Below are 15,485 nucleotides of genomic sequence, written 5' to 3' on the forward strand. Positions count from 1 at the left end.
GATGTTTGTAATATAAATTTGTATAAATAACTTTTAGATCAGTAAAAGGCCAACTTATACTCTCCCTAAACAAAACACTCTTTTAGTAGAAACAGGAACCACTAAGGATGCAGAATAAAACTTACAGTACCTCTCAGTTTACATACAGCACAATAAGCAACCTGACTAGGCTAGTGATATTTAAGGAATATGGTTAGTCACACTCTCCTCATACTGCTGAATATGCTAATACTCTCATCAAATGAATAGTGATTTCATTATCTCATATTTTCCTGTATACTCCTTATCTCCAGTTTGGAGTAGCCCCATGTGGGATATGTAGAAGTGGCCCAGAGCCTCTTGGTCCTGTGCTTTTGTGTCATTCTTCTCAACCTTTGGTAGGTTTGGAAAGCCTTAAAGGGATCTCCTCTAATATTGCTTTCAAACTTTTCATTTAATTTTGGCAATCTTGTCTTCCTTTCCCTCTTCCTTTGCTTGCCTGTTTAGAATTTTCACTTCAAATTTATGTAAATCTCTTTCTTAAAACAAAATTTCATCAGCAACAGTTTTCCTTTTTTCTGTCTTCTCTGCCTTTTCTCTTACCACTTTCAAGCCTCAAAAATTCTTCGTTTTCTTTCTTCTGCTGGGTGTAAATTTCTAATAGCTATTTAGTTTGAGCTGGTGTTGGCATTCATTCTGCTGCTTTGTCTCTTTTTCTTCCTCTTCTTTTTACCTAGAAACATATTTCATTGATTGTTCTGTATTTTTCTGGTTTTTCCAAGCTTCAACTGCCAACTCCGTTCCTTTCTTCCTCTGTTTGCTTTTGATTACCTCTGGTTTATTATGAAAAAGCACAGGAATATTGTCTGCCTTCTCTTTTAACTTGAAAACTTCTTCCTTATTCTTCTACTTTTTAGTTTTCCAATTCTGAGTAGACGCCTTTTCTCTTTCTTCTAGAGTTAGAAATTTCTGATACCATTTCTCATGCTGTTGAACTTAATCCTGTGTTCTTCCTGGGAGGTATTCTAAAACTTCTTTCATAAATGCAGGTTTTCCTTTATGTTTATTTCTCACTTTTACAAAGTTCTGGTGGTCATAATTATCCCAGCCCCACTGTCACCCTCCTGTCTGCTGCAGGAACTGCAGGAATTTTTCAAAAACTTGCCACTGCTTCTGGAAAAGTATTTGGTGTCATTTTGTCTACAGGAACTTTACTTGACATTGCTCTGAAAGCTTTCTCTGTTTCTGACTTACCCAAAGCCCATGTGTAAATTTTTCTTGATGCGGCACTCAACTCATATTTTTTTTCCTATTCTTTAATAAGCTCATCAGATACCAGTCTTTGTTCTTCTTTAAAAGTGTTGATTGCATTTTCAATTTCTTCCATCATATTTCTGAGCTTTTCAGCAAAACCAGCGTAGACTTCACACCTTTAACTGATGCTGAAATTTCTTTACATTGTTATGTATGTTGGCTAATTGCTGCTGGACTTTTGCTCTTTCCATTTTCCTGCTGTTAATCAGTTTGTTTTCCAATCCTCCAGCATATTTTGCTCAATTCTGAAGTCATTTTTTTTTTGGTTGTAGGTAGAAATGACTGTTTATCTTTTTCTATAATAATAACTTGATTTTTAATTTTTTCTTCTGTGGATATGAATTCTGCTTTCTTTGGTCGACTAACTTTCTGCTTCCGCTTGTGAAGTCAAAAGGATGAATTCTACCTGAAGTGCTAAAACAGCCATCATTCTGTTGCTGTACAGGTGCCGCTCCCACGCTGGTCCCCATGGCCGTGCCTGCCCCTGTCACTGCCCTGGGGACCACGGTGGCCTCCATCTGTAACAGATACTTCTAACAAAATATTTTTTAAAATTTTTTGGGTGGAACAAAAATAAAAAAGAGCATTGAAATAAATGAAGGGAAATCAGCTTGTATCTTGTAATTATTATGCATTTGTGACTTTTAGTAAAGTTTTCTATAATAAGTTCTGTGTAGAATTTGCCAAGCAGCTGTCCTTGATGAGGGTGCAAGGCTTAGGGTATGTACTCTCGAGTCAGACCTTACTGGTTTGTAGGTCAGCTTTGCTATTCACATCCTGTTCAGTCTATGCACTATTATAATTAACTACTAAAATAAACTAAAGGGTGACATAGTTTAAGATACAACTAGAAATGATAAAGAAAATTACTTCTGTTGTTTTTCAGACAAACAAAACATGGATGAAAAACATGCTAGTAGTATCATTCGAGGAAGCCTTGTTTTCTTGGAATGGACTTGATTTCTTTTTTGAAGATTTTTTTTTCTTTTTTCCTTTTATCTTTCCTAAGTGGTTAGTTGTCTCTGGAAAGCAAAGAGCAAAATGCAGGTTTTATTTTATCACCTCTTTGGTTAAGAAAAAGGCTGGGTGTTTTCCTTCTCTTCCTCATCTCTGTTTCAAAGACAGTTGAACATTGATAGCCATCTGTGTTTCTACTGCTTGTGTAAAAGAGAAACCATCCTATGCCCCCAACAACTCCTGCTATCTTGCTTTAAATGTCAAATACAAGTCAGCATAGAAAGAAAGAAACTGAGATAACATTCAAAGTGAAATATATTGGAACCAAAGATAGAGTCAAGCTGTCTAAGTATGAATCTTCAAGATTAGAAGTAGGAAAAGATTCATCAGAAACTAAAACATTGTATGCCTTCTGACTTTCCTAACCTTGTGATGTATAGCCATTTATGATCTTTATATATATGATTACAGTATTTGTCTACCCTTGTGCTGTACTGATAAATAATGGAAAGGTAATTCAGCTACTTTAAATTGAATCATTTAAATCAGTTCAGCTATAGCACTTTTTCTTGATGGCACCTTGTCAAGGTTTCATCTCAGATTCTCTTACTAATTTCAAGGATTTTTGTTTGTTTCATGTGACAAAAATTTACACATTGACTGATCTGTGATGCATAGTTATATTTAAAACATGTTATATGCTTTCTAATTACATCAATAATCTGGTCTGTTATTTATAATAAAACCCAGCTTTCTCTATTTCAGAAAAAGGATAAATATTCTATTTTAGACAGATTAGGGAAGGTGCTTTTCATGTTTCTTGTTCATTTCTGCTTAACTTTGCAATTGTTTAGAAAATAACCACATTTTAGAGTTGGCACTGTTTGACAGTTCTTCCTGTTAGCAGTATAATTTCACTTTCATGTAGTTTTTTATGGTATTATTTGTCACTAAGATTTGAAATAAAGCAAGTTTTTGAAGAAGTTTTGTAAAGAGCTATCCAAATATTTTCTTAAGAACTTGTTGCTAATATTTCACAAAGTCAGCTTTTTAGCACATTAATGTATACTATCGTAAATATTTAGTATTAATTAATTAAAATTTGGAAGTTCTGGGTTAAACAAATTAGTGGAATTTTTAGTTATTGTGCTATTGCTGCCTCATAAACTGCCACAGGCAAAATATTTTTTAGACCTACTTAATAATACACCATGTACTCCCAGAGGTGTGAGAGAGGAGGTGAGCCAACAGAGTAGAAGAGAGGAGGCTATGCAAAGGCTGGAAGGGGCCAGTGGAACCCAGACTCAGATCAGCCATGGGCTGTTCTTGTCTTAGGGTTCCTAGTATTTAAAGCCCACAGCAACTGGGTGAGAAATAGCCCTGGAGATATTTAGGGTAAAGAGATTTGGGCAGGTCTCTGAGGAACATCTAGAGGGTCACTGGCTGAAAATTCAGGCCCCACAGCTGGAGGCCAAGATACGCTTGAAAATCTTGAGGAGCTTAAAGAGCAGATTTTGTACAGCATGGAGTTTGAGTGATTTAAGCACTGCATAAAACTGTGAATACCTGGGCTTACTTACAGACTTATAGTCCAAGAAATTTTGTCTTTGTTGTTTAGATTTTTACTTTTGTTTTTTATTGTTTTGTTTTATCTTTGTTTCTCTTTTCTCAGCACTTTTTAATTTTTTTTTCATGTAAGGAACATTGTCTCTAGTTTCTTTGGTCTCCTTTTATCTCCATTTACTTTCTCTATCACTCTTTCTCTCCTTTGTCCTCTAGTTTCTCAAAGCTTGACTGAGTGATCTTCCTTTGTCCTTCAACCTTGCTTCTGATACCTTTCTCTTCATTTCTTGATTTTTCTCCTTATCCCTCTTAACACTCCTGCCCCCTATAAAATCATTCTACTATAAAATCATACTACTAAGGGGAAATTCATTGCAGATAAGAGCATGATTTGTGTTGGATTTTAATTATAACTAGATTTTTCTCCAATGATTAATGGTACCAAGTTAAGAGTTTACACATTATTTCAATTTCTAGGCTATGCTTGATGCTTTTGTTATTGCTAATTGTACTATAGCTAAGGGACTGTACCTGCTGTAATCAGATATTCTTCCTTGTATGACAACCTTGTGATTTTCTAGGGCCATAATCATTTCTAAAAAAAAATACCTCTACACCAAGGCAAGGCATATAATAGTCAAGATTCCAGAAATTCCACACAAGAACAGAATATTAAAAACTGTTACAGAAAAGAAACAACCTACAAGAGAAAGCTAATCAGAATCACAATAGACTTCTCAACACAAACCCTTATGTCAGAGAGAGCTTGAAGTGAGATATTTCAAATCCTGAAAGAAAACAACCTCCAAACTAGATTGGTCTACCCTGTTAAACTATCTTTCAAAATCAATGGAGAAATAAGATACTTCCATCACAAAGAAAATCTAAATAAATTCATGACCGCCAAACCACCACCCAAATATTCTGAATGATATTTTAGAAAAAGATAAGGAAGACTACATTTCCAAGAACACCAATAGAAAGAATAAACGAGGCAAGACAAGCAGTTAAACACAAGAGAAACAAAGAGAACCAACAAGAGGAAAATTTGACAAGGATATATGTATATCAATGTAAATGGTCTCAATTTACCAATCAGAAGAAAAAAACAGAATGGCTCAAGAAACAAGATCCAACAATATACTGCCTATAGGAAACACATTTTAAGAGTCAGGCCAAACATATAGCACACATGTATTCAAGCTTTCTATTTTATATGCTCTTCCTTCCATCCTAAACACAGCATCATAAATAAAACCATTCTAAAAATTATAAAAAATAGGGCCAGGGATTTAGCTCAGTGGTGCTGGTGCTGCCACCTGCTTTGCAAGCACAAGGTCCTGAGTTCAATCCCTGGTTAAAAAAAAGTCATAAATAAAATGTTTAGCACTTGGGGAAAAAAGATTGATTTGTACAGTTAAATAAGAATTATCCATAATTTATTGCAGTGGAATAAATCCAGATGTTTTAACAAGTCCACTGGCACTGTGGCAATATATTAGCAAATGAAAAATTGTATGCAGATAAGTATTCATATTCTGATAGCAAGACAGCATATTTTAAAAAAAGAAACACATTTTACTCAAAAAGAAATTAATACACTAAAAGTCAAAGGCTGGAAAATAATTTTTCATATGCTAGGAACCTAGAAAAGAGTAGAGGGAACTACTCTATTTTCCAACAAAGTGAACTTCAAGACAAGACTGATCAAGAGAGACAAAGAAGATCACATCATACATCTCAATGGAACACACCAAGCTGAAGATATAACAATAATAAATACATATACGCCAAACACCAGTACACCCAATTACATAAAACAAATATTAAGGCACATGAAAAGTCAAATAAGCACTAATGCAGTTGTAGTAATGGACCTGAATACCCTACTACCACCAATAGATCAAATAGACCAAAAAAATGAGCAAAGAAATGTCAGAACTGAACCAAACTTGTAAACAAATGGATTTTGTAGAAGTTTGAAGAGTGTTCCACCCCATATCTGGTATATATCTTCTCAACTGTTCTCTGAAACAGATCTCATACTAGCTCCTAGAACATGCATAAGTGAATGCAAAAGAATTTAAATTATCTCCTACATATTATGAGAACATAGTGCAATGAAACTGCAAATCAAAAGAAACCACAGAAACTACAAAACGTCATGTAAATTAAATACACTCTCCTGAAAAACAAATGTCACAGATGAAATTAGAGAAGAAATTAAATAGTTTCTATAATTGAATAAACGTTTAATATCATTAAAACATACTTGAACTTTTAGGATGACATGAAGACAGTCCTATGAGGGAAATTCATAGTGGTGAATTCCTACATTAGGAAAACAGAGAGATTAATTTAAATAAGAGTAGAGGGAACTACTCTATTTTCCAACAAAGTGAACTTCAAGACAAGACTGATCAAGAGAGACAAAGAAGATCACATCATACATCTCAATGGAACACACCAAGCTGAAGATATAACAATAATAAATACATATACGCCAAACACCAGTACACCCAATTACATAAAACAAATATTAAGGCACATGAAAAGTCAAATAAGCACTAATGCAGTTGTAGTAATGGACCTGAATACCCTACTACCACCAATAGATCAAATAGACCAAAAAAATGAGCAAAGAAATGTCAGAACTGAACCAAACTTGTAAACAAATGGATTTTGTAGAAGTTTGAAGAGTGTTCCACCCCATATCTGGTATATATCTTCTCAACTGTTCTCTGAAACAGATCTCATACTAGCTCCTAGAACATGCATAAGTGAATGCAAAAGAATTTAAATTATCTCCTACATATTATGAGAACATAGTGCAATGAAACTGCAAATCAAAAGAAACCACAGAAACTACAAAACGTCATGTAAATTAAATACACTCTCCTGAAAAACAAATGTCACAGATGAAATTAGAGAAGAAATTAAATAGTTTCTATAATTGAATAAACGTTTAATATCATTAAAACATACTTGAACTTTTAGGATGACATGAAGACAGTCCTATGAGGGAAATTCATAGTGGTGAATTCCTACATTAGGAAAACAGAGAGATCTTAATTTAAAAAAAAACTAATGTTGAACCTCTAACTTCTAGAAAAAGAACAAGTTAAGCCTAAAGTTTTTATGAGGGAAGAAAATATAAATATCAGCAGAAATTAATGCAACTGAAAAAAGAAATTAATACCATTGAGACTAAGAAAACAATAAAAAGAATCAGTGAATCAAAAATTTGATGCTTTAAAAGATTAAATAAAGTTAGCAAACCCTTTCCAACCTTATTGAAAAAAAATTCATGCAGTTAAAAATGGAAAGGGTGAAATCACAACAGAGTCTGCAGCAATCCAGATGATCATCAATAAAAAACCTGTGTTTTAATAACATAAAAGTCACAGAAGAAATTGACAGATTCCTTGATATATATGAATTACTAAAGCTCTGTCAAGAAGATATAAAAATTCTAAATAATCTATTATCCATCAATGAAATTGAAGAAGTAATTAAACCTACCAACAAAGAAAAGCCTAGATTTTGATGGATTCTCTTCAAATTCTAAAAGAAATTTAAAGACGAGCTAATGCCACTCTTCCTCAAACTCTTCAATGAAATTGAAAGGGAAATGGTATTACTAAACTTACTCTTGGAGGCCAGCATTGCCCCAATACCAAAACTGGAGAAGCATCCAACCAATAAATAAAATTTCAGATTAATCTCCCTAATGTCAATATACAAAAGAAATCCTCAATAAGATATTAGCAAACAGAAAGCAGCAAATCATCAAGAAAATGGTATACCATGATCCAGTAGGATTCATCTCAAGGATGTATGGATAGTTCAACATATGCAAATCAATAAATGTAATAAACCATATTAATAGAACCATGGATGAAAACTACATGATTATCTCAATAGATGCAGAAAAAGCATTTGACCCATTCACGCTAAACGCTACAGAAAATTGGAATAGATGGTCTTTACCTCAACCTGATGAAAGCCACCTTGAACAAATATCCATATTAAATGGTCAAGAACTGAAAACTTTCACTCTAAAATCAGGAACATACAAGCATGTCCACTATCACTACTTCTGTTCAACATAGTTCTGGGAACATTAGCCAGATAAATTAGAAAAAATGAAGAAATAAAAGGAATAAGAATAGGAAGGCAAGAAGTTAAATTATCATTATTTATGAAAGACATGGTGGTCTACATAGAAAACCTCAAAAACTTAAAGACTTAGATGTAATAACCAAATTCAGCAGTATAGCAGGATAGAAAGTCAACACTCAAAATTCAGTAACATTCCTGTAAACAGATAAACTCACTGAGTAAGAAATTAAAGATAGCACACTTTTCATAATACCATTAAAAAATGAAATACTTAGGAATCAGTCTAATGAAAGTGAAAGACCTTTACATTGTAAAGTACAGTACTTTGAAAAAGAGATCAAAGAGGACATCAGAAAATGGTATGATATCCCTTGTTCTTTGGTATGAAGTAGCAATATATTAAAAATGACCATATTTCCAAATTTTTTATACAGACAATGCAATCTCAATCAAAATACCAATATACTTTACAGAATTAGCAAAAAAAAAAAAATCCTCAAATCCATTAGGCACTAGAAGAGACCTAGAATAGTAAAAGTAATTTGAGGGTAACAAAGGTAAGGTAGGAGGGCATCATAATTCCTCATATGAAAAGCTGCTGTGATAAAAACAGCATTGCACTGGTAAAGACAAACAAACAAAAATCTGGGATCGGTGGAACAGATTATAAAATACAGAAACAACTCCAAATAAACACAGTAACCTTATCTTTGACAAAGGGGCCAAACACCTCTACTGGAAGAAAGATATCCTCTTTAATAAATGGTGCTAGAAAAACTGGCTTTCCACATGCTAAAGATTAAAATTAGACTCATATCGGGGCTGGGGATTTAGCTCAGCGGTTCGGTGGCCTGCCTTGCAAGCGCAAGGACCCGAGTTCAATCCCCTGTTTTTTTTATAATAATAATAATAAATAAAATAAAATAAAATTTAGACTCATATCTGTCACCATGCACTAAGCTCAAATTGAAATGGATTAAAGACCTACATATTAAAATGGAAACACTAAATCTATTGAAAAATAGAATAGGTACAACTCTTGAAGATATAGGTTTCGGCAGATACTTTGTGAACAAAACCATAATCAAAAAGAAAGTAAAATAATCGACATGTGAGATGTTATCATATTAAAAAGCTTTTGCACAGTCAAGGAAACTGAGAACAGAGTGAACCCTGTGTATTTTTTGATGGAAGCAAAGGTCTCCATCTAGGAATATGATATACTATAAGGAAATACTGAATAGTCTCTCTAGTGTGAGAAACTGAAAGTGTAAATGAGGACTAAAAGGTATAATAGATAATGTGAAATAGGAAGAAAAGGGACAAAGAGGAAGGGGAAATGGAAGGGTAGGGGGCAGGAAAGAAGGAAATGAAATTAATATGAGAAAAGGAAAAATAATGGAAACAAAGTCTTTGTAGATAAGGAGGGAGGGGTTGAAGGGAGGACAAGGGAAAGGGGAAAAAATAAGAACCAAGATTGTTTATATAAAGGTACAGATTTCCAGCAATGAATGTCATTATATTATATGCATTAACCATATCAATACAATTAATTTTTTAAAAAGTAGATGTGGGATACTTTTTAATGTAGAGAGAAGAACATTTGCAAACAGTCTTTGGCAGTCTGAACCCTGATACATTTTAGGGCCTGAATAAAGGGCAGTGTGTTTGAAAATCTGAGAGCAAGGAGGAAGATGTTAGGAGATGAGATATAATGAGTCAGACAGTTGGAGTATCAGGAAAGACCTTGCTGCCAATGCGGAGATATTTGGATTCTACCTTACTTTTTCTTACATCTCAGGTAGTGGTAACTTGTTACACGTGAACTTTTATCTAAATGTAACATATTAGGTTATTTCAACAACCCTTCCACTACAGAGGGAGATGGTTGTTCTATCCCTAAAGGTCAAGTGATAGTATGTCAGATTACAGACATGTTAGTAACTATTTCAGATAAACCATATTCTGAGAGGAAATACAGCGTATTCTGCCTCAGTAGGTTGGTGTAGGTAGCTCCCTAACAGAAGGTTTTTGTTAGGTTCTGTGGTATCAGTTCAGTAATATGCATTTGTACCATTGTACCTATATTCCAATTATTCAAGATAATACCAGTAAGTTTCCCAAATTAAGAATTGCATATATTATTGTTGTCTGCAAATCTGCTTAATTATGTTTTATAAGGCAATTATATTCATGTGTTTATTTGTTATATTGGGGCAAATAGAAGTTACTGGTACTTTTCTGCTCTCAAAAATTTTGTTCAGAAATCACAGCCACATTGTGAAGTGTAAGTCGCTGAGGTGCCTTTTTGCAACAAACAGTTCCTATAATACAAGGTGTCAGTGAGCTAAATAAAGAAGGGTTCATACGACAGATAAGAGAGGGTCAACATTGTGCAACTGACATGATCTTAAAATATGTTAGTCATTTCGGTCATTATGTTGGGAAGTGTTCAGATGATTTGAAGAATTTTTGTGGGCAGAACGAAAAATTGTCACAAGATGTTAGTTATAACCAAATGAGAAAAAATATATAAAAATAAACTTTATTTTTTTTCTGCATGGTATGAAAAAGACCTTTAATCACTCCACCATTTATGTCAAGATATATATTTCCCATTAAATTCTTCTGCCATACTGAAAATAGAATTACATTATGACTTTTGAACGAGCTTGGTAGAGAAGTTCTGTCACACAAAAGGTCCCAGTAGTAAAAGTACAAAGCCAATTACCATAGTAGATTAACTTAAATGTTTTAAATATCAGTCGATACTCCCAAATTCTTTAATCTTTCAAGAAGAGGTATAATGTAATATTTATGAGCTTTGCCATTATTATTCAGCAGAACTTTCATAAGTTGGTACTTGTGGACTGAGAAAAGTCTGTAAGTCTCAGTTCAGCTTTATCTACATGTTATTAAATTTTAAATTATAAGGACTTGGTCACCATTCATCAGGAGCAAGGTATGTGAGAATATTATTGAAGAATTCTACCAAAGGTTCATCGAGTTGATACAGAGAGAATGAACTATACATCACTGTGCTCAGTAGGGATTACCTTGTCTTTGTTTTTGTTTGAAGTAGTTATGGTGGTTAACAAACCACTCTATCCAGCTTTAGTATCATGCCTTTTTTTTCCTATATTAAAGTCCTTTTTCATAAAGTTCATTTGCTTGGTTTTCTGAAACTGTAATAATTCAGAGTTGACTGACAGTGAGTTGTATGTCCTAAAGTTCACGTGTTGTATTACCTAGTGAGTTCTCCATGGAAGGCACAGAATGACACCTGCACCTTGTTCTGCCATCAGCAGACTTAGCATGTGTTGTTTGCTCTAGAAAGAAACATGACTTCATATTAGAGATTTTTTTCCTTTTCTTTTCAATAAGAGATTTTTTTAAAAAATTTGAATTTGCCCAAAGACAAATGGGTATTTTGGGCGCAATGATGCTCTACTGTCAAAACCAGTAATATTTAAAATTACTGAACATGAGGCACTAACCAATGAGAAAGACATCAGACATAAACATAAACCAGGATGGTTGTGCTAATCAATCCCCTCAAGTTGTAGCCCTATTTCATGGTCATTTCACAAACTGCCTTGACAAAATTAGGATGGGTTTTGACTACTATCATATATCTTGTTGTAGATGTATTTTTTCATGTAGAAGTAAAATATTTCAAGATAAAAATTTCTAATGTTAAACAGTGTCCTTATTTTTAGCATCATTTTTATGACACTTATTTTATTTGATTGATTGATTGATTGACTTTTTGTAATTTAGCCTGGGCTTGAACTCACTGTGTAGCCCAGCCTAGCCTTGAACTTACTGCCATGTTAATGCCTCAGCCTCTCAAGTGCTGGGATTAGAGGCCTGTGCTATCAGTCCTGGCTACTCTATGACGTTTAAAATCATGGTAAACTTTTTCAAATCAGTAACAGAATCCTACTAATTTTTGCAAATTAAGCCACTCTTGCTCTGCTGTATACAGCGTGGATATATTTAATAATTGTGAGAGGACATTCTGCCATTTTCACTTGTGGAATTAAAAATAAACTATTAAAGTATCAAACAAATGGCAGATTTTATCTTCTAAATGAATTTATGTTGATGGCGGATCTTGGCTATTTAAAAATAATAGAAAGTTTTAGGTTTTTATCTATGTATATATACTATCATTTTCTTAATTATATGACAAAATCCCTAAGCAGTCTAAATTGAGAAAAAAACAAAGAAGTATCCCAGTATTTGCTACTAAGGTCGAAGAGTGATACAAATATATAATACTCAATAATATTCAAATCTGATTAGTAATTGAGTAATTCAGCTGGAATAAATTTTGATATAATTCCTGTAGAATACAGTCCTTTGAAGTGGTAAGACTTACTACCTGCATTTTATATCTGTTTTTAAAAAGCATCTAAATAATCTCACAGTGTTTTTGAGGGCATGTGTGTTAACTTCTGCACACTTTGGAGGTGCCCCGCTGGCAGGCGTAATGAGCGCCTTTATTGTACACATGGTAATAATTCAAGTGCAGATGAGTGAATTTTGTCTGAGTTAAAAAGCAGGCAAAAAGTGAACATGAGATGAATGAACCTATGTGCTTGGACAGGGTAACCCCCTGCCCTCCACTAATCATTTAATTCATGAAAACATAATAACAAATATTTATATGATACAGGCAAGCTTGTAAGGACTTAAATGTTAGACTTGTCTGGAGACTTACATCCACTCTTATTAATGTGTTTTTTGTCCATCTGTAAGCAGCAGATTTTTATGAAAGCAAGCATTCTGTGTTTGATTATTTTCCTTCTACCTGCCTAGTTTTTGCAGCTGTGGTCTTGTAAATTGAACTGGCAAAAGACAAGAGAAACCCAAACATGTTCATTAACCTATTCATTGCGCATATAAGCTGTAACACTTGGATGAGTAACTCAAATGAGTGGACAGTATTGGAGTATATATAGCATTTTAACAAAAAGAACAATTATTTTTACAGAAGTAGCAAAAAAAGGACTTCAAGTGCCTAGGGCAGTGAACTGGAGAAAGGTACTACATGGGAAACTTACTGAAGACAAGCACTAGTTAATAAGTTGGTTACATAGATATTTCTGGTGCCTTCTGTGCCCTGATGAATGTCTAGAGTTCTCTCTAGTAATTAAGTTCTGGTAGAGGAGAAGGAGGGCACCTTTTTAAATCTATATCTGCTTTTAGGTGACTAGGAGAAGGATAGGGACTTTTTCTTGCATCTGCTTCTCAGTTGCTTTCAGCACTACAGTGACATTTTGTGAGGGAGGATGGCATATTTTGATTCTTTCTATATGCTAATAATGTCATGGAGTTATGCATCTCCCACTGGTATCCCCCTTTAAAAACTTTTTAGTATAAAATTCACTGTAAAGTGCCTTCCTTAATCATGAAGAGTTATTGATTGTTTCAGTTATTTAAAATAATAATTATCAAATTAATTTTCTCTTAATTTTTGCTGCTTAATCTTTTGATTCCAGTTAATTTTAACCATGCTACGAGAAACACTAGTTATAAAATTTGTCTTCCAGTGATTTTCATTGAGTCTTACCAATGAGTTAAGTACCATGAATAAATGAAATGCAAATTATGGAAAGATCATATTCTAACACAGTAATTGCAGTCGAATCTTACCATTAAATATATAATTAACTCATTTCAGAATTTCTCAGAAAGTCAGTATTTTCAGAGAAGAATATGAGGAATGTTGAGATTCACCAAAATTTTTTATAGCCTACTAATGATATTGATCAACAGTTTAGGAAAAATCATCGAAGCATGTTGCATTTTAATTTCTATTAATTTTTTCCCTTTTAGGAAACTTTCTTTGAAATTAACAAGAGATATTGACCAGGACTCGAGATGGGCCCACATCAGCCGAGTGCCCAGCAGTCCATCTGCAGACTGGCCGCTGCAGAGTGTGGAGGATTATGGAGGTATAGATCCACTGCCGTTCAGACTGATGTTACAGGACTGCACAGCAGTGAAGACGTTGTTATTAAAGATGAAGAGAGTTCTCCAAGAGGTACCATTTACTCTCAGATTAATTTCTTCCAGTGCTGGTAGATGACGAAGTGTTCAGACCTGGTCAGACCTAGCTTTCTCAATAGTTAACTCTGTGGCATTGGGCAAAAGTCACATCTTCTGTGCTTAACTTTCCTGTTCAGTGAAATGAAGACTTTGGAGTTTTGGTTTATAAATAGGTACTCAGAATTTCAATTCTAAATGACTAAGCTTCCATGAAAGAACAAGTTGATGGCAAGCTTCCTCTTATTTATGAGGTAAGGAGAAATTAGCATCAGCTATTGTGGTGAGTGTACATGTGGTTATGTAGCCACTGAGGGGTAGAGGTACTTGCTGAACTTGGATGATATCATAGCTTTGTTTATATGACACTATACTGTAGTTAATTAGTAGTTTTCGTTCCAGTAATAGTCTAGCCAGGAAAATCGATCTGAAGACGTGACTGATTTTGTCCAGTGAATGTGTTTACCTCTTACAGCCTACATTCAAATGGTGAGCAGGTGGGGAGTGTGTGGAGGGTTTCTTTCACTTTGTCAGTTTCCCCCAGGATTTGGACTTTTTAAAGATTCAAGTGCTCTATGATGTGATTTTGAAAATTGCAATTACATTCTTTGGTAATTTCTACTATTACTCAATAGATACGTAAAGTGAGGGCCAGACATTTTAAACAGAATTTTCTCCAGTAAGTGTGAATTCAGAACAGCCTGAAATTTGTGACTTCAAATCAAATATAACTTTCATTATATCCCATTAACTTTTAATAGATTTCCAGGTATTAGTAGGAGATATTTATAGGGTGAGAACAAAAATATGTATTACTTGAAAGAAATAACAACATGACTACATTATAATAATGCTTGCTAATTTTTTTAACATTTTTATGACAATGACGCTTTTAGTAGCTGCTGCTGGAGATGAAAATTGAATCTGGAAGAGTCAGTTTAAATTAATTTATTTTCATAGATTGTTGGAGGCTTACAGTTTTATGCTTTCATCCACTTCTATAAACAAACATTGGAAGAGTTCTCTGTTGTATCTCATACCTGTTTAGATCACTTGGGTGGTCCTGGTGTGATCTTTGTGTGGAATCTTTGAAGTAGTATACAGACATGAAAGTAGGCTTCTACCTGATTACTGTTAGAGCTTCAGTAATTGTGTAACCTTGCTGTTAAGAGATTCATTTATCCAACACCATTTATTAAAGAGGCTATCTTTCCTCCACTGAGGATGGTGAGCTCCTTTGTCAAAGATGAGGTAGCTGAGTACATCTGCATTCATTTTTGTGTCTTCCAGTCTGTTCCACTGATCCTCAGGCCTATTTCTTTGCCAGTACCATGCTGTTTTTATCACAGTGGCTTTGTAGTATAGTTTCAAATTGGGAATTGTTACACCTGGTGCCATGTGACTGTTGCCTATAATGGCTTTTGCTATTCTAGGTCTCTTGTGGTTCCAAATGAATTTTTGGATTCTTTTTTCTAGTTCTGTGAAATATAGTGTTG

At 34.0% G+C, this 15,485-nt stretch overlaps 1 protein-coding gene and 1 pseudogene across 1 annotated transcript in view; one reads left to right on the forward strand and one right to left on the reverse strand.

Moving 5' to 3' along the window:
- Window positions 1-262: 262 nt before the first annotated feature.
- Window positions 263-1,811, reverse strand: LOC109117831 (annotated as a pseudogene).
- A 9,563-nt stretch (window positions 1,812-11,374) lies between these two features.
- The window catches only part of Ccser1 (coiled-coil serine rich protein 1), a 680,778-nt gene continuing 676,667 nt past the window's right edge, over window positions 11,375-15,485 (forward strand). The window contains exons 1-2 of the mRNA XM_033757757.1: window positions 11,375-11,397; window positions 13,780-13,987. Coding sequence (XP_033613648.1) covers window positions 11,375-11,397; window positions 13,780-13,987 — 231 coding nt within the window. The remainder of the gene's footprint in view (window positions 11,398-13,779; window positions 13,988-15,485) is intronic.

Source organism: Fukomys damarensis, unplaced genomic scaffold, assembly GCF_012274545.1.
Source record: "Fukomys damarensis isolate Sample0158 unplaced genomic scaffold, DMR_v1.0_HiC HiC_scaffold_32, whole genome shotgun sequence".
NCBI classification, from domain to species: domain Eukaryota; kingdom Metazoa; phylum Chordata; class Mammalia; order Rodentia; family Bathyergidae; genus Fukomys; species Fukomys damarensis.